Below are 23,906 nucleotides of genomic sequence, written 5' to 3' on the forward strand. Positions count from 1 at the left end.
TCATTTATTTAGCACTTCAGGGATTACACAGTGCTTCAAAAACAGGGAGAATTTAAAACAAATCACAAGAACAAATTACAAAACAAATTACAAAAACTCCTACAAATAATAGTATATACACACACACACACTTGTTTGTCTGCCAAAATGTATAATCATAAGAAAGTGGTTTTAAGAAGCAACACAAAAGAAGATAGATTTTGAAAGTTTTACTTTCAGCATGTAATAAAGAGGTTTTACAACAATCCATCCAATCTGTAGTTGTAAATGTTAATACGTAGTCAATAAAACATTTACAGTCCATTGGAGCGGTCTTTCTGGTTAAAGAGGGGAACAAAACAAGTGTAGAGGAGGATAAACACCAGCTAAAGGGATTTGTCATCATTTGGTAATCCCAAAGTTGTTCTTATTAATGGTTTGATCCATTATAATAATTTATTAACCAATAATACAGCCATTAGTTACAACGTATAACCCCATTTTAAAGGAAGCTTTATTAGAAAGGGGTACCAAACTGAGATATGTGAAATTAAAAACAAAACTCTTGAGCTAGCTCCATAGCCCCTAAAGGCAAACCTTAATTTCAAAATGAAATAATTTCCGTGGTGAAACCTTATTAAAGAAATCTCTCTTTTGTACTTCAAGTTCCATGTGGACTTACTTATGTTTCCCAAATATACTTGCTGTCTGGATCGAATCTGTAGCACAACAGAGAACAAATGTTCGAGTGTGACTCAAAACTTAAAATCTTGAGCAAATATTTGAATCTGTTCTGGTAAACTGTTAGCTTACAATATGTTTTCAATACATGTCCTTTTAAGTCTAGGTTTTAAATGATGTCTAATAGAACTGATTTTCTATTGTTCTTCGCCCCATATAGGATTGATAGATTGTGAAGTTGGTTTATATCAGCCTGAGAAGACTTTATCAACTTTATTCTGCAGCTAAAAAGAACAGTGAGCAAAAGTCAAGTATATATCACATAGAGTATTTATTTTTCACATTTATTTTAAATATGTGGTGTAATTTTCAGTTATACTGTATAACTATATTTGCACATAGACCTTTATCATTATTTTTCTTAAACTGCTTGATATGCAGAAATTATATAAGCATACAATCAGCAAACATATTGCTTCTTTATACTGTAAAATGATTCATCTCAATATTTCACAGGATTACAGCTTTAGTGGGGCGAAACGATGGTCTACTTGTAAACAGACATTCCTTACATGGAGCTAAAAACACATCACTTTCAAAAACTGAACAAACAATAACATATTCACTGATTTAGAGGCTTTAAATAAATACTATATTTAACATACATTTATTTTTTACCATTTCCCCCACATGTGTACTGTTGTTGTTGTTGTTGTTGCTTTGAATAAAGTAGGGCAGCAGGAAAAAAGAAACAATAGAAATGCAACATTTTATAGTACCTTTGATGGGGAATGTCAACCATTTTGATGGGTGCACACTAGGGAGCTATTCACTTTTACAGCGTGGTACAAAGAGAAAGTGACAAATAACAAAGAAGACGGCCCATATTTCAGCCAATATATTTAGAACAGAAGTTCAACAGCGTATTTAATATGGACCCAGGAATGTACCATGAGCATGAGGGAGGGAAAGAGGATGGGAGGACATAAATGTTATTAAAAAAAAAACCACACACACACACAGGAAAAACAGGGTGGAAATAACTCATAGCTTGGATAAGTGAACAAGTCACATCAGAATACTACTGCACAGGGAGGGAGATGATAATGGCGGCAATGTATCTAGACTTTGAAGTCCAGCAGGTTGCAGTCAATCTTGTAGTAAACATAGGGGTAGTACTCCTGCTGGCTCAAGTTCAGTCCTGGGATGTCCATAGAGGCCTGCAGGCACAACAGACACCGGAAGAATTACACATACATAATTCTTGTTTGTATCCATATTTCAATACATTCTTTCTTATACTACAGTAAGTTCCAATTAGAGTTTAATAATACAATTGTTCTGTGTAGTTTTTTACTACATCCAAGGAGGAGGAAACAGGAGGAGGGAGGATTTGGTGTACTAAAGAAAGAATGTATTTACAAGGCTTGTTGAACAGTGCTGATAAAACCATCTAGGAGCTTGCCAGAGCCTCTTTGTTTCTGGGCCTATAAGGCAGTGCAAAGTTTCCATAGCATGGTCAACTACACACTTTGCAATTTGTCATTGCCCAGTTCTGTTGGCTTGTTAATTTTATTGTGTTATATTATTATTATTTATTTTATTATCCCGTTTTTATTGACTTTATATATATATATTTATATATGTTTATTAATAGCCTATAATAAAGAAAAAAATAATAAAAATAAATAATAATAATAATTTCAGTCACAGATTGCCTCCAATCCTCCCAAGTGGGCTCCTCCGTAAAGTGCTCATATTATGCTTTTTGGCTTTTTCCCTTTCCTTTATTGTGTTATATATATATTTTTGTGCATGTAATAAGTTTAAAGTCCACCCCAAAGGGACTTACCATCTTTCAGAGAAAACACTGTTCACAAACTGCTCCAAACAGCTCTATTGTAGTCCAGCCTTTACTTCTGTGACGAACGTGCGTCACTTTGTAACACACGTTATAATGCTCGCCTAGGCTAGCGGCTAGCATGGCACGCCCTCATACTCTGCTTCTGACTAGCTTGTAGTGCTGACCTAGGTACTGCGCATGTGGGACTCCCAACAATGATGGAACAGAAGTGTGATGTCTCACTCTGTAGCTAAAACAGAGAGCTCAACACCCAGGGTGAAAAGAGGAGCTGCAGCAATGTGCAGTACAACAAAAATATGGAGTTTTTTGAAAATGAAACCATGTAAACCTATTTTGATATAACCTCCAAATACAACGTTGAACCTGAAAATGAGCATAATATGAGCACTTTAAATCTCCTCCCTCAAATGTTTTTCTTTTATGGATAGAAAAAGGCACAAGACGCAGTAACTAGAGATGTTCCGATACCAGTATTGGAAAAGCCTCCAATACTGCCTAAAATGCTGGTACTGGTATCGGAAAGTACTGGAGTTTATGCATATTATACGATACATAATTTAGCCCCGAAGAAAATTTACTTTAAAGTAGTTGATTTATGTTTTTTTTCCCATTATGACTTGCTGTCAAAAAAAAAGAAAGTTCTTTGGCGTTCATTGTTTGTGTTTGTTCATGTTTCACAAAGAGTTTAACAACAATGATAGCAATCATATCACATCCATACAGGGATAGTAATATACAGTTGTTAAAACATAATAAAATAAATGTAATTTTTTAACACACTGGTATTGGATCAGTACTCTACAGTTCCAGTATCGGAATCGGTAGCAGGAAGGAAAAAAATGGTATCAGAAAATCTCTAACAATAACGACTACTACTACTACATGATGAATGAGCCAGGTTTTCTGGGATCATGAAGGAAACTTAATCTTTTAAATTTCAGTCATGTCTGTTTAAAAAAAAAGAAGCCTTTGCATGCCTGAAACATGAAATAATACATTGCACTGATGGCAAAAAAAAACTAAGAAAATCTATGGTTTTTTCCACAAGGGAAACATTTGGTTTGCAGCCAAGTCAAGTCCAATTAAGAAAATGTATGTTTAACAGGCCAATGGCAACAGACACAAAGGGTGAATTAGTCCCTCAATCCTGAAGTGACAACCAGTAACTCCAACACCCTGAACAAGGGATGATGTCATCTTCTTAAGGACCCTGTTATCATAAAAGTCAAAGAGCTGGACCTGCCTTCCTCTAATAATTCCACTGTCAGAGAGCGTGTGAAGGAGACTCACATCAATGATCGCAGCACTGCTGTCCAGGTGTTTGTACAGTTCAGAGAGCACCTCTCTCAGCTTCTTCATGTTCTTCTTGTTGGGCTGGAGCAGCATGGCCTGGAAGTTCACTGGCAGCCCATATCTATGAAACACAAGAAGTCTGTCAGGCCGTCTTTTATCTTTCCAAAGAAAGAATGAATGGATGGATTACCAAAGTATGGAAAGAGTCACAGACTGATGAAGTTTACTGAGGGCGTTTCATGGAAGCTGCTGGGTCTTCATTTGCTTACCTCAATACTGACTCAACAAACACGCGCAGGGCTTTTATGTGAATCCACGCGATGAAGGCTTCGCTGAAATTTACTTTCAGCCATCGTACCAGAGGCCCCTGCGTGGAAAGAAACAGCATTTTAAAAGTTTCTAATAAAGATAAAATATCTGTCAACTTGGCTGAAATGGAGCATTCCCATTTTGGATGTTTTTTTAATTAGATGCTCCATATAAATGACCAGTAAGCATGATGACAGACTTATAATATAAATGATTGATGATGATTGGTTTTTAGTCTTTCAGCCATTACATATAAGACAAGCTGCAGGGCTGTGTATACTCTCATTAAACCTTAAATAAAGAAATAAACATAAGCAGCTAAATATCTAATTCACCGAAACATAGTGAGCTCTATTAACTTCTTCCATCCCTACTTAGTCAGTAGTTTGGAAAGAAAATGGCAGCCGTACAAACTGTTTCTTCTTGTCAGTGGACAAACGTGTCATCTCTTCTTTGTCTGCCTTCATCTCCTCTTCATTGTACTGAAAATCACGAACTGTAAACCTAGGTACACACACACACACACACACACACACACACACACACACACACACACACACACACACACACACACCTGAAAATGGGCTACATACAAACAGACAGATACATAAACACGCACTGAGATCCCTCAGTCATGCTAATTGGAGAGACTGTCGAGTGCCGATTATTATAAAATATTTTTTTAGAGCATAACAAGCCAGTTCCTGCGTTTACAAAAAGGTAGCCTACTTCAATAATGAGGTATCATTAATGCTATTTATATTTGTGGTTCATTTTCCTCATTCAGGGAAAACAGAAAAATGATCCGCAATTTAAAAAAATCTGTCAAATGGCTAAAACCGAAACACAGCTCAAGAAGAACTCCTAAAAATATAAATGAATTTACTTGTTTTCCCTGGCCTTGTGCTTGAAGTCATCTATAGCCTTCCTGAAGAGAGTGACACTGAACAGGCCGCTGTCGTGGTCTTCAAACAGCAGCCTGGAGGAGAGGAGATGACACATTAACATAAGAGATGGCATTTCAGCACGTTTTCACATACAAAAGGACCTTGTTGTGACAAAGATAAGCACAGTATTACCTTTAGACTTTACACTTTGTACACCACCCCCACTACTTGGTGTAAAATATAAATATCATTATTGATGATGTTATTCGGTCCATGGTTGGAGCATGTGATGCATGGAAAATTTCCGTGTGAATGGGCAATACAGTTTTATCTTATAATTATGCAAAAATCCTGTAGATATCCAACATCGTTAGTAATAGTAATTGCAATATTTCCCATAATTGCCCAAAACATCCAGAGGTGTTAAAGTGCCCATATTATGAAAGAAAAACACATTTTCTGGGATTTGGGGTGGTGCTGGTTATTTTGTGTCTCTGGTGCTTCCACACGCATACAAAGGTTTCTGAATGTATCCTGCCTTCAGTCTCCGGGTGAGCTGGTCAAAATCGGCAGGGCCATCTATGTCATCGGCCGAAACATTTGGTGTGTGCTAACCACTTTAACTAATACCACATAAGATAGCTGTTTCTCCAACTTCGGTCAGTACAAGGCAGGATTAGCCAGGAGACTTCTTCTAAACGAGTGCGCACTTCCATACTTTGCGTGGAATACCTGCAGACGAGGGACAAGTAAGTAGTTCTATACAATTTCTTTTGTAGATTAGGGTGAACTTGTGTGTGTAGCAGTGTTTTTTTCCATTGAGAACGAGGTGGCTAACCGCTAACCGCTAGCTTCATGCTAGTAGGCCTTACCTAGCTACTACACAGAGAACTCAACACACAGGGTGAAAAGAGGAGCTGCAGCAAAGGGCAGTACAACAATAATATGGTGTTTTTTTTAAATTAAACCATGTAAACCTATTCTGGTACAACCTCAAAATACAATTATGAAAGGCATTCCTACTCCTTATTGCACGTTCTGTCAACCTGAACAAACTGGAACTTTCTGCACATGGTCTGGGAGTGTGAACAGGTGCATGAGTTCTAGAATAAAACAACATCAATAATATCTGATGTGATAGGATGTCGAATTCCTACTGACCCGACTGTTTTGTTACTTAATGACGACTCTAAATTACACCTACTTGGGAGACAGAAGAAAGTTTGGTTAGCTGGCTCAACCGCGACCAAGAAAATGATAGCTCAGCGCTGGCTCCCCCCACTCCGCTTTGTATAAAACTAGACATAGTCTAGACATAGTTATGCTTGAGCTCTCTACAGCAAGGATTAACAAAGCCAAATCATCGACTATAGACCTATGGAAAGGTGCAGCAGCACAAGTATCAGTCCTAATGACCTCAGCATCACAAGAAGTAGAGGAGGAAGACTAGGCAAGGTGTGATTTCTGTTTTTGTTAATTTTGTTTAATTTTTTCTTTCTTTTCCTCGAGACCGCGGAGGGTGGGGGTTGGGAGAGGGGGGTTGTTCTTGTTCAAGTGTGTTTGTATGCTCTGTTGTTATTGTTTAAAATTCTATATCGCATTATCAGACAATAAGTGAACCCATTTAATATATGCTTACATGTTTAGACCAACCTCTCTTTGTCGATCTACTGACCATCCCTTATCTCTTTTCAGTTTATACTCCTGTAGAGCGGAGTCATAGTATACAAAGCTTATATGATAGCATACACCATTTTGGATTCTCCAGTGGATTCTGTTCCCTTCATCAACACTGTCAAGATGGTTGGGAATTGGTCAACGATCCAGCTTGAAATTGGTCAGCAAAGATAAACAACCAAATCTGCTGATTTCACCCTGATTTCCTTCGATACATATGGGCCTTATTTTAACGATCTAAGCGCACGGGGTGCAGGTGCGTTTAGGACGTGTCCAAATCCACTTTTGCTTTTGCGGAAAAAGGGTCTGTGCGCCAGGCGCATGGTTCAAAAGGGTTGTACTTAGTGTCTTCATTAATTCATAGGTGTGTTTTGGGCGCAACGTGCAATAACCAATCAGAGTGTCATCTCCCATTCCCTTTAAAAGCCAGGCATGTTTGTACCTTGGCGCATTGCTATTATGATGGCGGATTTACACCATAATATTTTTATTTGTAATCTTTCGCATGTTTGTGTGCTGCTGCGCTTCCCTGTGCGTGTGTGTAACAAACATAGTGTGCACACACTGTGCATAAGCCTAGGCACATTTTACTAATTTGCTGTTAAAATAACAATGAAATGCTGCGCTATTGACTTTAGACCAGGTTTTTGTTGTTCAATGGCGCGATCACTTCCCGCTGCCTCAAGATAGCAATACGCCAAGAATTCACCTGAACACACCTCCCTGTAAGACCAGCACGCCCATGGGCGCAAAGATGGGCACAGGTGCATTCGCTATCTAAACGATGCGGGCGCTGAACGGGAAATTGACAACTGCGTCAGTCGTAAACTAGCAAAGACACTTGAGTCGGGCTTTGCGCTGCGCTGCGCTGCGCTGCGCCGGGTGCAAGATAGGCCCATGGTTACACCAGCTACCTCTTCTTCTTAGCAACAAGGACATGATCCCTCACTGGCTTCTTAATCCCTGCCATAGCTGCTCAAACGTAAGATGTTTCCGGTTTTTAGCTCACATCACTAGATGGTGCTCCATATCTGTTCTGGAAATACAGGTTGCTAGGATACCACACCACAATGAGCCATGTCTGTTCAAAAGCCTGAACATAATGCCTGAAATCATCTGGCATTGTTGGCAAAAGTTCAATTTCTTTCTGCAGGTCAACCACGAAATGTTTCCAATTCTAATCAGAGTCACAGCCCAAAACCTAAACCTTGCTAAAGCAACTTTAGTGGACACAGGGTCAGAAACTGAGAAAGCAAGGCAAAAAGTCTGGTCGGAGACATTTTTGAAGAAAATAATATTAAAACGTAAGTTAAAACGGACAAAAATTACTGTCTATTGATAAAAAAATAAAAACTGTCAACAATAGGGAAAGTAGAGCTGTTATATCTGTCTGTACAGTATGTGGCATAGTGCATGACATTCATGAAAAATTCAGATACATCACAGAGCAAAACTGTGTTCTTCCTGTGGCTGATCATTGATACATTTGTCCAAAAAACGCACACTAAATAATCTAGTTATCCTTACTTTGTGGAGCGTGGCACAACCATTTCAGCAAGGGTTTCATACTCCTTCTGCCAGTCAACATAGCTTGTCCTGGAGATTGTAGAAAGGGGAAGATAACAGCAATGTATTTTACATCTCAAAATAACATTTTAGGGCTGATACCAATACTGATATTCTTAGACAAAAGAAAAGCTGATTTTCATTTTATTTTGAAATTGAATGCATTACAATTTGACCATTTCCATGGCCAAAATGTATTCAGTTATGAGGGTGAAGACACCACATGGGCCTGAACTGAAATTCTTTTCAATTGGTGTCTTCTTAAACAAGTGTAAACTACCCCATGTTACTAACATTATACATTTAAAATGTTAAATCAATATTTTTGCCAAATAAATATCAGTTTCCAGACTGTTTTTATGTAGCTGTAATCAGAAGGGAACCTTCTGATGAAAATTCTGATATGATGAGAAAATTCTCACCACATATTGAATATATAGATACTGATGTAAGTGTACTTGCTTTGGGACAACCACCAGCATGGTAATCAAGTACTCTGAGTCCAGTACAAAGTCCTCTTTCTTCACTATGTCAGCCAAACTCCTGGTCAACAAGCTCCCCCTAAAGGACGACACATGCAGTTCAGGTTGTCAGGCAACTGGAATCTTTCTCAGGAAGACATACAAATATGTTTAATAAGCAATTTTAAATGTTACATGTGGACTCATTTTAACGTCATTCTGTTGTATGGGAAAATAGCCAAAGATAAAATACAGGGTAATCCTGTGTGATCAAGCTATAAAGTGCCACAGTAGTTAATGCTTCTGTAGGTAAAATTACAGACAACATACAGTAATTATTATTATTATTATTATTATTACTCACGCATTTTTCCTCTCCAGGTTTTGCAGGTTTCCCTTTAGGTTGTTGTAGGCTGAAGCTCTGGCCTTCAGGTCATTGTCTATCTGAGCTGCTTGCTAGATAACATAAGAAGAGGATGAACACTATAGATTACTTCAGTGAGGATCATTTCCTGCACAAAACATATAATACATAATCTTTGATCACAGGAGTGGCAAAATCAAACTATGTTTATATGCAATTGTTTATGATGCTGTTTGTGTTACTGGCTATGTGTGTTCTCTGTAGTTGTTTATTCTGTTTTTCTCAGATAGTAAAGGGGGGAGAGAGAGGGGATGATACGCAGCAAAGGGCCAGATTCAAACCCAGGCCACTGTCAAGGACTCAGCCTACATGGGGCACACTCTACTGGGTGAGCTAGACTCGCCCCGCAAAAGTGATCTTAATGCCTCAATGATATTGCCTGATTAAAATAAAAATGTACAAAAGAAGAACAGTTAGCATAATAGTCAAACATTATGTCTACAAGTGAGCAGATTTTACCTTGGAGATGATCTCAGAGATGTTTTTCAGCGACTGTTTGATTGGATACTTAGCCATGTCCCACTGGAATCTGGTGATATAGGTGACCAGGTCAACTGTAGAGAGTTGGGAGAAAAAAAGTTAAAGTCATTGGCATTATTCACCTTCATTTCCATAGGCTTTGTGCTGTATATTGATTGTATATCTGAACCCACAGTAACCCATCGTGTCTTTCTGGAGTTTAATCAACAAAATCACGCTGGCTGTTACTTTCTACCACCACCAAGAGAGTGAATGTCCGTCACCATTCTGATGATTAAGTTAACAGCCATTACCTCCATTAGCAAGTAGGTTCTCCTGCACTTTGTCTCGGCTGTCCTCCAGGACATCTGCCATATACTGAGCGACCTTCTTCACCACACTGAAATGCAACACAGGGTGAGGAGAAGGGTCGGAGACCAAAACAAGGGGTCCCAAATAAACAGAAGCAATAGATGACAACAAGAGGCAGAACTGTACTAAAATTAGCCATTGGTTTATCTAAAAGCTGTCTCCTACTGCCCAGAAGATACAGAGTGTATTTTCAAACTCTTTCAGCTAAGAAATAACACATAGAAGTTTACCTTTCCACAAAAGTGTCTAGTTTAGCCAGTTCATCTGACAGACCCACTAAGACATCTAGTGTTCCAACCTGTTAGAGACAAACACACAAAAATATGCTAGACTACTTATAGAAGGATTTAGTGGTGGGAAATACACATGACTGCTGTGTTTGACCTTGAGATCAGGGATGTTGAACTTGTTGTTATCCGAGAGGTTGTTGGTGCGCGTGGTGGCCACCATCAGCTTGTCCCAGGTCTGCTGGCACGTCTTCTCCCCCGGAGCGGAGATCAACCAGAATTCTGTCATGGCTGCTGGTAAGAGGTTTGTCCACTGGGCCTTTGACGCAAGGACGTTACTGAGGGTGGAGAAAAATAAGGAGTATTAACAGAACTCTGCTGTGACTAGTTCCAGGGCTGCTGTTCTGTCGCTGACTCTGACCTCCGTAAGAGGGAGGGAAAGTATAGAGAGAATTGGTGATGATTCAAATGTTTACCATGAGAATCTCATGGTTTATGTTATCATCATCACTGACTGAATGGTTTTTATTGTCTCATGATGAGACAATAAAAATCAGTCAGCTGTCTGAATTATTGCTGTATCATGTACACCATGATAAATATACAGTGCCTTGAACATTTCTGGGTGTATTGGGCCATTGTGGGCAATGTTTTAAATGATTCTTCACTGATTTCAATGATTTTTACATCAATATCATGAAGTACTTAGATTTGTCAGGCATTTTAATTTTGGCCTAAACCAGTCACTTTTGTTAGGTTATTTTGTCAAACAGTTTCTCCGCTGACTTTCCACAGATATCACAACACAATAATATATATCTATAATAACATGGTGTGAAAAATGACAATAAAATGACATATGGCGTGATAAAGGACTTCAGATGTCGCACTACCTAGACAACTCAAAATAATGGGAAAATGATATAGCTCGTCAGCAAAGAGAAAGCAGAAAACTTTGGAGGCTACAGAATCGTAACACGGTCTAAGTTTGCATTTGGAGATACATTGCAGCTCTTTTTAATTAAAGCCAAATGTAGCATTTCACACATATAGGTTACACATATTCAGTCGTAAAATCATTCATATGTAGGCCTATGCTCACCCAAGTACTGTGCTTAAGTACAATTTTGAAATACTACAGTTTTATGCTACTGAATATATATTTCCACTCGACTACATAAATATATACAAAAATATTGTAGTTTTTACTTCACTACATTTATCTGACATGTGTTGCTAGTTACTTTGGATGTCGAGATTTTAAGCAAAACATATGCTTAACATATAGGCAAATAAAAAGGATGCCTTTGTACACATTAAAATACCCAATGGTATTTGAAGTGTCGTTTTTTCCTCAAACTTCTACAACATTAAAATGTTGCTTACATGTTAATGCATCATTAATAATCAAATAATACACAAAGGATACTATAATTCTGCATGAGTACTTTCAATTTGGATATTTACGTTCATTTTGCTGATACTATTTTGAAATCTTTACTGAAATTATATTTTGAATGCTTGACTTTTATTTGTATTTATTTATTTTCTCACATGCAATTACTACCTTTGCTAAAGTAAAGAGTACTTTTCCACAACTGACCCTCCATGAAGATCCCTCCATGAATCAGAGTCACAGTATAAAGCGCTTTGTTCCTCTTTTGACTTCTACTTTGCTTCGGATTCATGAACTTTTTCACATTTCCCTTAATTGTAATATGAACACTGCACACACTGGTTACTGCATCAGTAAAGCACAGCAGAGACAGGCAGGTCTCCATGTCTGCTGATTGACGGTCATATGATCAGTGTCTGTGCTGCAGAGGACATGTTAAATACTGATCCTCCTCTTAATTGAACACTATGAACAACACATGGCTAATAACTGCTGGTTTTTAGGTTTGATTTGTTAATCATTCACACTTAAAATCACTCATTGTATTAGCTTAATATACCTGGTAGCTGTATGGTTAAATTCAGTGTTAGCTCGCTGCTGAAACGAGCTTGTTTGCATCGCAGTCTCACGCTGTCACGATGTCAATAATTGGTGTATTTCCGTACTTACCGGCGTGTTTAATGGCTTCAGTATTTGGTCCACACGGTGTAATTCAATTAAACAGTCGCAGCTTCCCATACATAGAGCAGATAATAACAGCTTTTCGACTCAAAGGTGCTTCAACACAGCATCTCACAGTCAGCTGATCAGGGGCAGTTGTTGTGCGACTGCGCAAAGCTGCTGCGCACTACACTGCCTTCACGTGACAAGTGACGAGGTTTAGTGTCAGAAAAGTCATAAAGTCAGAAATAGTAATATATGTATATAAAAATGAGTCAATATAGTTCAATAAATAAATACAAAATGTTAACCTTTTTTAAAAAAATTCAAAAATTACAACACTTTTATTTATTTCAGGGGACTTGTACACATGTATTTAGATCAAGGGACTTTTTTTTTATAAGTCCACATTTATTTATTTCAGGGGACTTTTATTACATACACAAATTTATTTCCCTCTCTTTTTCATCTCTTATAGTCAAATGAAGGGGGCGTGGTTATCTCAGACTTCAAGCAACTAGTAGCCTGACATCGATTGCAAGCATTTCTGCCAAGCAAATTAAACATGAGCGCACACATTGTCGGACACAACCAGGTTCCTGGAACTGCTTGCCCATTCGCGCGACCGACAAAGTCCATCAGCAGTAGGGTTGGGTATCGTTTGGTTTTTTTTCGATTCCGGTGCTAAATCGATACTTTTAAAACGGTGCCGGTGCCTAAACGGTGCCTGAACCGGTACTTTTCAATAAAGTTTTTTAAAAAAAAAAGAAGAAAAAAAATAAGGGTAGTAAACAACAGTCAGTGACTTGTTTATTGCTAAGGCCATGGTCAAAATTAAAGATTTAATAATAATGTAATAACTATATATTATTTCACCAGTAAATTGCTGTTGAACCCCAGATGGGAAAAGGGTATTTTACAATTACTGTGAATGCACCACGAGGCAACCTGTTTTAAGTGAACGCACCGTCTGTGTTGTTTAATTCCGACAACGGCAGCTGCGAGTGAACGCACCGTCTGTGTTGTTTAATTCCGACGACGGCAGCTGCAAGTGAACGCACCGTCTGTGTTGTTTAATTCCGACAACGGCAGCTGCAAGTGAACGCACCGTCTGAGTTGTTTAATTCCGACCATATAAACATAGTACTACTAGTACTACTACTGTATATCTATGAATTGCGACAACAGCAGCTGCTGCTGCGCTGCAGGGCAGACTGTTACATCCCGCTGTTGAAGTCCTCCACAGTGAAATACAGTCACACTTTACACTGTTTAACGTTAGCTGTCAGCATTTTACCGGTGTTTAATCCAGCTGCTAGCTAAAGGTAGGCTAACGTTACATGCTGTCAGGTGTAGTGTAAAGTCAAGCACCGAAATGAGGCACCGAAACTTTCGTTCTTATTCGGTCTCGTTACTACCGTTTACGTCGGCACCGGTTCCCTATTGGCACCGAGTTTCGGTACCCAACCCTAATCAGCAGCTGTCTCCGAGCCTGTCTCCAAAGCATCCACCTGCGGCAATATATCGATATCACGATATGAGACTAGATATCGCCTTAGATTTTGAATATCGTAAATGGCTTAAGTTTTGTCTTGTCCTGGTTTTTAAGGTTTAAGGTAAGTGATGTTATTTTCTGAATTTACCAGACTGTTCTGTTTATCTAATTGTCGCCAATCATCTGGGTAATTTTATACAGTAAGTTGAACTTTTTTTGCTTCATGCCAAAAGTCCGTTAGTTAGCCTGTAGCTATTCCTTAACTCAACTAAATATTATGCTAGCTAAAAAATCGGCTAGCTAACGTTAGGCTACTTGAGTCGCAGAGAAACGCAAATTTGCCAACAGAACACTGTTCGCCAAAACAACCAGACACAGTTTCTTCCTACAGGCTGTCACTCAGGGGCAAATCTAGGATCAGACTTTTAGGGGGCTCAGCCCCTAATGAGAATGTGACGCGGATACAGTGCCTTGCAAAAGTATTAACCCCCCGCCCCTCCCACTAAATCAGTAATTTCATCTGATAATCTCTGAGCTAGCTACTGAACAACAACATCAGCTATCATTTTTTTGACACTATGATGGAACTAAACCTGACACTGTATAAGTCACAGTAATAACGACCAATTGACACAATGGTCTACGAAACGGGTGAACATTCAACAATTTTAGTTGCTTACGTTTCAATTTGGGTTCTAATCTTTCTTTTTAAGATTATTTTTACAACCACATCCTGCTCTCCCTCTGACAGATTAGATAGAGAATCAGTCAAAGGCGGGAGTCTGGCACAACCACCTCCGATTGGCCAACACTAGTTTCTGTTAACCCTTTCCTTGACTGGGTTACAGGTGCATAGCATCGGCGACAGCCACACAGGATATAAAAACAGTTTTAAGCCCTTTGAACCTGTAATTGTTTGTCTGTCACTAACAGACAAGTTCGCAAACTCTCACTTGAAGTAACAAAATTGATAAAAAAATTTAAAAAAAAGTATTTTTAATCATTTTTAGGGGGGCTGAGCTGAAATTTAGGGGGGCTTGAGCCCCCCTAAAAAGGGTCTAAAATCGCCCATGCTTATGTCCGTTTGGTTAACATCCCTATCTGAAAAATAATAGTTATTAATAGTCAGTACTTTTTGGATGACAAACAATGACGACAAAATGTTTTTGGCATTTATTTGCTGGTATTTTGTTGTTACTTATCAGCTGTCTGTCATATAGCTAGGCCTATACATAGGCCTACCAATACTATGACAATAGCTGATACTGGTGGATATATCTGCCCAGCTACTCCAACATTCCTTTTACTTAAAGTAAGCTGTCTTACTGAACTCTTCATAATTTGGAAAAAGTTTTTATTTTTTTATTTGTTTGTATGCCAGGAGTGTTGAGAATTGATTATGGATGCAGTTGTTTGTTTATATCCTTAACTTCTGCTGCAAATTGAGTTTCCTTCCTGATGACAGTCAAGGAAATTAGCTGAATTTAGCAGAACTGAAGCACAAAATCTTATTTTATTCCTATCCTCCGACCTTTGAAGCATAATATACTTTATGTGCTTGCTTTTATGCACACCTTGTTTTTATTGTCATTTGTCTATGAGTTATAGCTATGTAAAGCACTTTATTTTGTATATATATATATATTACACTGCACACAATTACTTTACAAATAAGCCTTGACTTGACTGTTCCACTAGTCCCAAATAGATTTAGAAGCCATATCTTCTTTCTCAGAAATATGAACTGCAGGGCTCAATTTGATTAGCTCTTCTTCTACCTTAGGGCAATTAGCATGAATGTAGGCTACTGCATGAATCCATACATTTAATCCAGTCACTTGGTCTCTGAACCGGAAGGTCAGTCAGCTAAACGTCTTAAAATATCAGCGTGAGAGTGCTTTCATAGAGAACTTTCCTTGTTGTTTAGGCACTTTTCTAGGCCACTTTGTTTTGTATACAGTGTCCCTTGGACACAGAAAGATAGATAAACGCTAAAGGACAGACAGACAAACACATAGATGAAGCCATGCAGCGTATTGCTCCATGTCACAGAAATACAAGTCATACGACTAGGGGTGGCTGCAGGCTGAGTTTTTGTGTCATTCAGTGTTGTACTGAACTCCTGACCACCATGCTTAATGAGATACATTTCTCAAAATGAATTTCTTACCATCAAACTGAATAGCACAAACTATTCAATTATCACAGTTGGCAAGTGTGGCTTAAAGACTAATCAACAAAACATTCAATAAGCTCTTGAATCTTAATAATCCCCTAGATCAGATTTTGTGAGACATTAGCAGGAACACAGTGAATGTCAAAATATCTGCTACCTAGACAGAGGCATATTATGTGACATAAAACAAGGCCATATTTTAGCAGTCCTTTGGTGAGATGTTTTGAAACCAGTAAGGAGAAGTGAGAAGAGTCAACAATACAAACAGTACAAATATCCTGAAGACGTGTATGTTCAAAGACAGCTTGAGCCAGGATGCTAAATCATGTTAAACAGCCTATGTAAAGTATAACAATCAGGTTCACCACGAGCTTCACCAGCTGTAACATTAAAATGCTGCTTGTGTGTCAAAGCATCAGTAATAATATTCCAAAATTAGTGGTTTTATGTTTGGTCCACACTGATAAATGCATAGCCTATATCTTAACAGTGGTGAAAGAATGTATATATTTGACTTATATACGATATATATATATATATATATATAATATAACTCTGAAAGGGCCCATTTTGCCCAACAAGTACCTCTACTTTAATACTTTAAGTACATTTTTGCTGTTAATGCTTTTGTGCTTTTACTTGAAATCTTGAATGAAGCAGTTTTACTTGTACAAGATTATTTTTACAAAGCAGTATTGCTACTTTACTTAAGTAAAACCAATGAGAAGGCTACTTCTTCCACCACTGTTTCACAACTTTGCAGTGTCACTGTGAGAAATTGCGCCAATGGGGGCTTTTTTAAGAAAACATTGTTTAGCATTTTGTTTAGCATTATGCTTAAATATAGTTTTTTTTTTTTATATATAGCTGTGAGTGGACTGTGTAGAATTAGTGGTCTTGGGCAGCTGGGATTGTTCAACAAGTGTATCTGAAGTGTCTCGTGAAAAAAAGAGCAGTTGAGGTCTTAGGCTGGTTGACTAAATCGAGTGGCCATCTACGGGAAGTTTATGGTTATGTAACCTGAATAAACATCATCACAGATCTACGGCGGCCTGTAAGATATTCGGAAATACATATTTGGTATGTTCTCAAAAATGCAGAAACCTCATTGGCGGAACTGAGCGTTAGGCCCCGCCCACTGCCGTTGATTACCTTTTCCACTTCCTCTGCTCGTCTTCAGTAGTCCTCCGCCCATCAACCGATAGAGAAGACGCTACTCAACCGACGCTCGTCCATCTACACATATGGCAAAAACCGCTCTCTTTCTTTCTTATATCGTTGTGCCCACTACTGTTTAAAAATTCCGCCGAAAAAGAAAAGACGAGTTTCCAAAACATTCTGGCCGTTATCTCACGTAAGTAAAGCGAAATACTTGGGTTGAGTTCCTTGGATTTAGCAAGCGGACGTAACATGGCGGGCTGGTCTTTCTGCCTTCTAGCCACACATGACAGACAGATTCATTGAATTTAGTGTAGTTGAGATGCCTAAATGTTAAATTGAATGTTCTTAGTAAATTATGAAGCGATCCTAGCACCTCAGTTTAGTGTTTACTCCTGTATTGTGCCAGTGTTTGGGTTTGTTTGGGGGTTATTAACAAAATGCAGTGCTAACATAAGCTTCTTCCTACGACGTGCAGTCAACAGCCAGCTCAACATTAGCAGCGCTCCCGTTGCCGAGAATATCTCAGCAGCGCGTTTCCTCGCGATGGTGTTGTTAAATACAGCTACACTTTTACGTGTTTAATGTAAATGTTAATGACGTGTGCGGTATAACATTTGGTTTTGTTTTTGTGACTATAATAATGGGTCATTTGTGAAGTTCTGACACTATTTGTGCACACACTCGCGTGTTTTATTATCGCATAATAATGTGGACTAATCGTGATTAACGTGATTGACGTCAGTCAGTCAGGAATAATATAATGGGTGTTTATTGGTTTAAAATAAACAACACCACTTATCGATTGTGCCGGTGAAATGTTGACCACGGTGACAACAAATGTGAACCCATAATAGCGGAAATGACCGACAAGCCTAGTCTAGCCTAGCCAAAGACACTGCATTTCATGTGATTTTACTTTTGATAACCGCATGGTGCAGGCCTTTTCGTTTACAGTGTATTTCCTATGTTCAAATCTAATATTATGTGTTTGTCCCTCAGGGCTCCCCTGTCTCTGCACAGGTGTATGAGCGCTACCCAGGGGGCCTAGGGGCGGCTCTTTACCGGGAGCACTTTGACTTCAACGCTGAGCCACCTTGGGATCCTAGCTGATAGCGGGACAGGTCCGTCTCCTGACTTGTCCATGTGAGTGACTCACTGTGTCTTGTACACACCAAAGAGGCATGCTGACTTACATGCACATACCTGTAGCAAAGTCCAGGGGCATTGTATTCTGGGTGGAATTTGGCATACAAACCATGATGTGAGTAAGCACGTTTGTATTTGTTTTGAAGTGTCTTTTTAGGGTGAGTATAGATTTTGATAAAAGCTCAATGAGTTTACTAATTTTCTAATTATGCAAAAAAGAATGGGATAATGTGTGTCCAAAGGAACTACAGTCATATATGTGTAGCTGTTGATTTTAAACGTGGAAATTAATCTAGGTAAAAGTTCATCATCCTCTTTGTATGCCTGTGTATTTTACCTGGTTAAATTGCTGTAAAAAAAAGTTTATTGTGGTGATATTAATGGTCATGTTTTTTTCTTTCTCCCTCCTTTTCTAGTTTGTTGCATACCGGCAGGACCCCATTGGCTCAGTCGTGACCCCTTGATTTGCTTATCTGTTCTTTATGATTATCGGCTTAGCGTAATACGGTTGAGATGAAAGGACTCGCTGACAAACCCAGCTACATCATTGAACTCCTGGAGGGAGGAGTAACCCTTGAAGATGTTATTGACGGACGAATCTGCGAGCAGGCTCTGGTCAGTTCACCATGAACTTCTTTTTATGGCTTCAGGTTGCAGTGGAAGTCGTTCTCAAAAAGCTTCAAATAGCTTTTATGACACTGTCATTAACACTTTGCAGGTTTGACCAGTTGCTTTAGTACTCAGTGCAGACTTCACCTCCTTGTCTTCCCAGGTGGAGAAGAGTGCGTTTGTGGTGGGTGACCTCGGTGCCCTGATGCGGCAGCATGTATGCTGGCAGAGTGTAGTGCCACAGCTACAGCCTTACTATCCAGTCAAGTGCAACAGCAGCCCCGTTGTCATTGAGGTGCTGGCATCTTTGGGCCTGGGCTTCATCTGTGCTAACAAGGTAAGCTTTACACTTCACAGAGTCAAATTTAGGTAGCTTATTTGCACATTGCTTCACCCTTTTGTGAAAGCTATTGACATTTTGGGTCTGTTACATTTCAAGCACTCAATTGATTACAAGTCAGCTGATGACTGTAATCCTTTCAACTTATGCAACACACTTTGTACTGTTTTTATGGGGCTTTTAGACTTTGTTGCGTTCATTTCTCTAAAGTGTTTGTCCACTTTTCCACAGACTGAAGTGAGCCTGGTGCTGGAGCACGGCGTGCCTCCAGAAAACATCATTCTGTCAGGCGTTTGCAAGCAGCTGGCACACATCAAGCACGCTGCCAAGAACAACATCCAGCATCTTGTGTGCGAAAATGAGGCAGAGTTGTCCAAGATTTCCCGCCTACACCCCAGTGCAAAGTAAGTGATCAAATTAGGCAGCAAACCTGAAGAAAAAACCCAGAAGATTGGGAAAGCCGTTGAAGGTGTCAAAAACATCTTATTTAGCTTAGATGGATGTTATTTCATGTTTTGATCTCTGGCTGATGTTCCTTTTTATTTTGGTCTCTCCTAGGTTGCTGCTGCAGTTGACCACCAAGGCCCACGCAGCTGAGACCAGCATGTCCTTCGGCTTCTCTCTGAAGAGCTGCCGGCACCTGCTGGAAGCAGCCAAGGAGCTTGGAGTCCAGGTGGTTGGGGTGACCTTCCATATCCCCAGCTCCTGCCAAGACCTGCAACAGGCCTACACCCATGCGCTGTCAGATGCCCGCTGTGTGTTTGATATGGGGGTGGGTACTGTCTGGAAAATGTTCTCCATTATTTCTTTTCATTAAGGAGGACTCTTTGACATGCAGGGATTGAACCGCCAATTTTGTGGTTGAAGGACGACCCATTCTACCTCTGAGCCACAGCCACCCCATGAATATGAAATTATTAATTTAATAGATATGAGTTAACTTTTTTTTTTCAGTATCCTAAATGCCTTTTTAATCCCTTGTTCTTTCTACGGTTTGCTATTTCCTTTCAGGTGGATCTGGGCTTCAACATGAACATCCTGGACATTGGCGGTGGATTTACTGGCTCAGAGTTTCAGCTCAAACTGGTAAGTGCTAAACGGCTGTGTTATATCTGGGAATGCTGTAATTGGACTGTCAAATGACAATGAACAGGTTCTGCAAAGACTTACCTTAACGGATTAACACAAGTGAAAATATAACCCTTTAAAAAAAAAAAAAAAAAAAAGTTCAACTCTGGATGTTCGGCCATCTATTTGTAGCTTAATCAATGCATCACTTGCCTCTCACTGACAGCGTGCATGAAATAACATATTTCAGCTTTTAATGCCTACAACTAAAGTTTTGCAGGTTTGTTTTTATCTGGAAATGCCCTCTGAATGCATATTTGCTTTAACTTTATGTGTGCAGGTTGAGTCTGCAGTCAGGCCGCTGCTGGATGCTTACTTCCCCCCACTGTCCGGTGTGCAAGTGTTGGCCCAGCCAGGCAGCTTCTATGTGGCCTCGGCTTTCAGCCTGGCTGTCAACGTTATCGGCAAAAAGGTGGTTGCCCGCCACTGGGACAGCCTCGCTCAAGGTGAGTTACTTAATCCTCTTAATCTGACTGGAATACACTTGTCTTTGCACTCTGACTGTGAATATATGCTGATAATCATATGCAGTTTTAGAAAAGAAAAAATGGTTTGTGTTCTCATATTTTTTTGTGTCAAGATTTTTTACACATGGGTGTGGCATAATCATAACAAAACCATCAGAGGTCAAGTCCTCTGTTTGTAGATAATACTCTATGTTCTATATTTCTGACATGGTCAACCACTGTATTTACACAGGTGTGAACAATGAAGACACCGAGTTCCTGTACTACATGAATGAGGGTGTTTATGGCCCATTCAGCTGCAAGCTGCTGGGAAACTCCATCGCTGCCCCGTCAGTGCACAAGGTCAGTAGGCCTCTGAATGAAGAATCTGATAGCAGCTCTAGTTGAATAGGGAAAAGGGGTCATGCATTATGACTATTTAAGGAAGAAGGATCATAATTGCTGGTGAACTATATTGACCAGTGTAAAGACCCTACATTGGTTGTGGGGATTTCATACAAAGCTGAGGTATTTAAACATACAGTGTGACATTGGTCAAAAAGGTTGATAGCGACTCACAAACAGCAGTTTGCTACCCAACTGTACTCCCTGCCGGATCAGGACCGCCAGTGACGGTTCAATGTTTTCCTCTTCTACGCTCTGTTTACCTCACAATCATTTGCCTGATGAAACGTCGCTAATATAAATGTATCTTTGCAAGTTAGACAGTGTGCAGGATTTTGTTTGCAGCTCTTGACCTACTTGTCCCTCTCCTATGCACCTGTGTTTACCTCATAATCATAAAATGACTCCAACTCCACAACATAAAACTGGAGTTGTAGTTAACTAATAATGGAGGGCAAAATAAACAAAGATGGCTTGTGATGTAGAAATTGTGTTCTGGTGCTTCAGGGCAGTTTTAATTCATTTCATATACCCCAGACCCCTGATGCTAACAGTTGTAGTCTGCTATATTGGCTAGTTGATAATGACTATCCAGTTTTAGGTTGCCTGCTAGCTAATAATCAATGTTTGGGATATCAACAATAACATCTTTGAGCTACCACAGGAATGCAGTTTGCAAATGATGATGCATCAGACTATGATCGTAGATATTGCTCTTCTCCTATAATTAGGAGTATATTTTACATGTGCAGTAGAGATGTCATTACCTGTGACAGATGGTCTTGCTCAGTTAGGGTGACACTTTTCTTCTCTCCAGCATGTGCGGTGTGCTGATGAGGGAGTGTATCCCAGCAGCCTGTGGGGCCCGTCACTGGACCAGCTGGACCAGGTGGTGGAGCGCTGCCTGCTGCCTGAGCTCAGTGTGGGAGACTGGCTTTGCTTCTCCAACATGGGAGTGTGTGGCCTGGAGGAGTTCACCTGCCTCTCCGGCCCCCCCCAGCTGCCCGTCTACTACACTGTCTCCACCTGTGACTGGTGAGTATAGAGTGAGTTAGCATGTGAAGGCTCACCACTAATCCAGATGAAGTAAGGATATGATGCATTTACAGAGAACTGATTCTGATGCTTTGTGTTGTCCACAGGTACGAAATGCAGGAGGCTGGTGTGGCACTGGACAGTGCCATGAAGAATTTCTCCATGGTCCAGTACAGTGCGTAACTTCCCTCTGCCCCTGTCCCATATTATATTGCACAGATTCTCCTTAGCTTCTGCTTTCACAATGTGAGAAGAGGGGTGAACGAGGTATTTGGGACAATGGGCTAAATGTGGTCAACATTCCAGCCACCTTAGCAGTATTCTATTGTTTCTTCCAGGAATTTGACTTTCTTTTTTTCTTTTCTTTTTACCTCAAAATGGGAAACAATTGGTTGTCTAAATTGGTTGTCTAAAATTTGATCTGGAAGATAATTTTCTCATTCTCGCTCCTCCCTCTAAAATCAGTCAGCTAAAAGAACTCCAGCTCAAATGACATTATGCAACAAAATGGACGACTCTTTGGAGATGGGACCCCCCAAACATTTTTGGGGTGGTTTGTTTCCTAAATCAGTTTACAAAATGTACACTTGATTTAAATCATGTTCTCTATTGATTACTGTTGACAGTCTGTTTAACACCAGTACATTTTGTCTGTAGATGATTTTTGAAGTGTTTAAAAGAATCAATGCCTATTGTAGATTCTGTACTTCAGACCCCTCACTTTGCATAGTTTAAATGAAATTATGACAATGTAACCTATTTCTTTATCGCAGCTCACATCAATGCATTTTTATTTATTGGATTCAGATATTATGGGGCAAATTTAAAGCTCCATCTTTAAGTGTGTTTTGCCCAGGTATTATGCTGTGGCCCATCTAACAGTGTTTTCCTGATAAAATATTGATGTGTTTTTTAACGCTACATGGATTAAGTGTGCTGTGATTGCCATTTGTGACCTCAGTGGTTTCCCTTTACTCGAAAGGCATGAAGGAATTTCTGTGGGAGATTCTCTCTACGCTGAGCTATAGCTTGAATACAGAGAACTGCATACACCCTAGTACACTCCTTGCCACTAATAGAGTGAGGTTAATCTGGTTTAAAATGCACAACTTTTTTGTAGGTTAAATAAGTACTGTGACATTTAGCGCAACCCTGATTTTTCAGATCTTCATATTAGTGTCTCTTTCCAAGGGATTGGTCCTTGTTCATCCAGGATCTGAAAAACCAGCAAAGGAGCCATTTCTGATGTGCTCAAACATAACTAATTTGTAAGTGGCAGATGTGGACTGCATGTCTATAGCTCTCACATGAAAGACATGCTAGTTGTACACAGACCTCTGAGGCAGTGCAAATGGCAAATAACATGCCAGACTTTTCCTCATGTCTCTAAAGTTATGAGGGGCATAATGCACCCTTTTGTACAGCTATATGTCTGATAATATTAAAGGTGACCTGACTTAACTGCAGTTTTTAAAGAATCCAGCCCTTGTGTGTTAAAATGACTAATGTATTAATTACTTACTTGTCTAAGGCACTAATGGACCATAGCCTGTTTTTGACTGTAAATTGTGCTTGTTAAAGTAATGAAAGTGATTAATTTAATACATTTCTGACTGAAATCATTTGTCTTGTGTATGTGTGATCTTTGGTGTCAGGGGTGGAACGGTTATAGATTCCTACACATTTTGGATAAAATCTTCACTGTTTGCC

At 39.5% G+C, this 23,906-nt stretch overlaps 2 protein-coding genes across 3 annotated transcripts; one reads left to right on the plus strand and one right to left on the minus strand.

The window, feature by feature from the left end:
- Nucleotides 1-194: 194 nt before the first annotated feature.
- On the minus strand, nucleotides 195-12,437 carry atp6v1c1b (ATPase H+ transporting V1 subunit C1b). The gene is made up of 13 exons (XM_039820839.1): nucleotides 12,265-12,437; nucleotides 10,357-10,537; nucleotides 10,203-10,270; nucleotides 9,915-10,000; nucleotides 9,601-9,695; nucleotides 9,082-9,173; nucleotides 8,719-8,817; nucleotides 8,218-8,286; nucleotides 5,013-5,105; nucleotides 4,537-4,630; nucleotides 4,087-4,184; nucleotides 3,815-3,938; nucleotides 195-1,880 (listed from the first exon to the last, which is right to left on the minus strand). The coding sequence occupies exons 2-13, from the start codon at nucleotides 10,486-10,488 to the stop codon at nucleotides 1,782-1,784; spliced, it is 1,149 nt and encodes a 382-aa protein (XP_039676773.1). The 5' UTR covers nucleotides 10,489-10,537; nucleotides 12,265-12,437; the 3' UTR covers nucleotides 195-1,781.
- Nucleotides 12,438-17,092: 4,655 nt separating this feature from the next.
- azin1b (antizyme inhibitor 1b) lies at nucleotides 17,093-23,818 on the plus strand. 2 transcript variants are annotated; one of them, XM_039820653.1, is made up of 11 exons: nucleotides 17,093-17,280; nucleotides 18,087-18,230; nucleotides 18,650-18,848; nucleotides 19,006-19,179; nucleotides 19,414-19,586; nucleotides 19,741-19,954; nucleotides 20,194-20,268; nucleotides 20,591-20,756; nucleotides 21,010-21,119; nucleotides 21,979-22,196; nucleotides 22,304-23,818. In XM_039820653.1, exons 3-11 carry the CDS (start codon nucleotides 18,747-18,749, stop codon nucleotides 22,377-22,379), a joined length of 1,308 nt encoding a protein of 435 aa, XP_039676587.1. In that variant the 5' UTR covers nucleotides 17,093-17,280; nucleotides 18,087-18,230; nucleotides 18,650-18,746; the 3' UTR covers nucleotides 22,380-23,818. The 2 variants fall into 2 exon arrangements, with proteins under 2 accessions (XP_039676587.1, XP_039676588.1); XM_039820654.1 differs by lacking the exon at nucleotides 17,093-17,280 and having other exon boundaries at nucleotides 18,224-18,348.
- The last annotated feature ends 88 nt before the right edge of the window (nucleotides 23,819-23,906 follow it).

The sequence above is a fragment of the Perca fluviatilis genome, chromosome 13 (assembly GCF_010015445.1).
Source record: "Perca fluviatilis chromosome 13, GENO_Pfluv_1.0, whole genome shotgun sequence".
Lineage (NCBI taxonomy): Eukaryota > Metazoa > Chordata > Actinopteri > Perciformes > Percidae > Perca > Perca fluviatilis.

Bases quoted from the DNA above. Each gene is read 5' to 3' on its own strand.
- atp6v1c1b (XM_039820839.1), bottom strand. From the start codon at position 10,488: ATGACAGAATTCTGGTTGATCTCCGCTCCGGGGGAGAAGACGTGCCAG. The intron at 4,185-4,536 runs GTACGGCTGCCA...CTTTCCACGCAG, and splicing joins CTGACAAGAAGAAACAGTTT to GGGCCTCTGGTACGATGGCT. The intron at 1,881-3,814 runs GTGAGTCTCCTT...TTGTGCCTGCAG, and splicing joins GCAGTGCTGCGATCATTGAT to GCCTCTATGGACATCCCAGG.
- azin1b (XM_039820653.1), top strand. From the start codon at position 18,747: ATGAAAGGACTCGCTGACAAACCCAGCTACATCATTGAACTCCTGGAG. The intron at 19,180-19,413 runs GTAAGCTTTACA...ACTTTTCCACAG, and splicing joins GCTTCATCTGTGCTAACAAG to ACTGAAGTGAGCCTGGTGCT. The intron at 20,757-21,009 runs GTGAGTTACTTA...GTATTTACACAG, and splicing joins CTGGGACAGCCTCGCTCAAG to GTGTGAACAATGAAGACACC.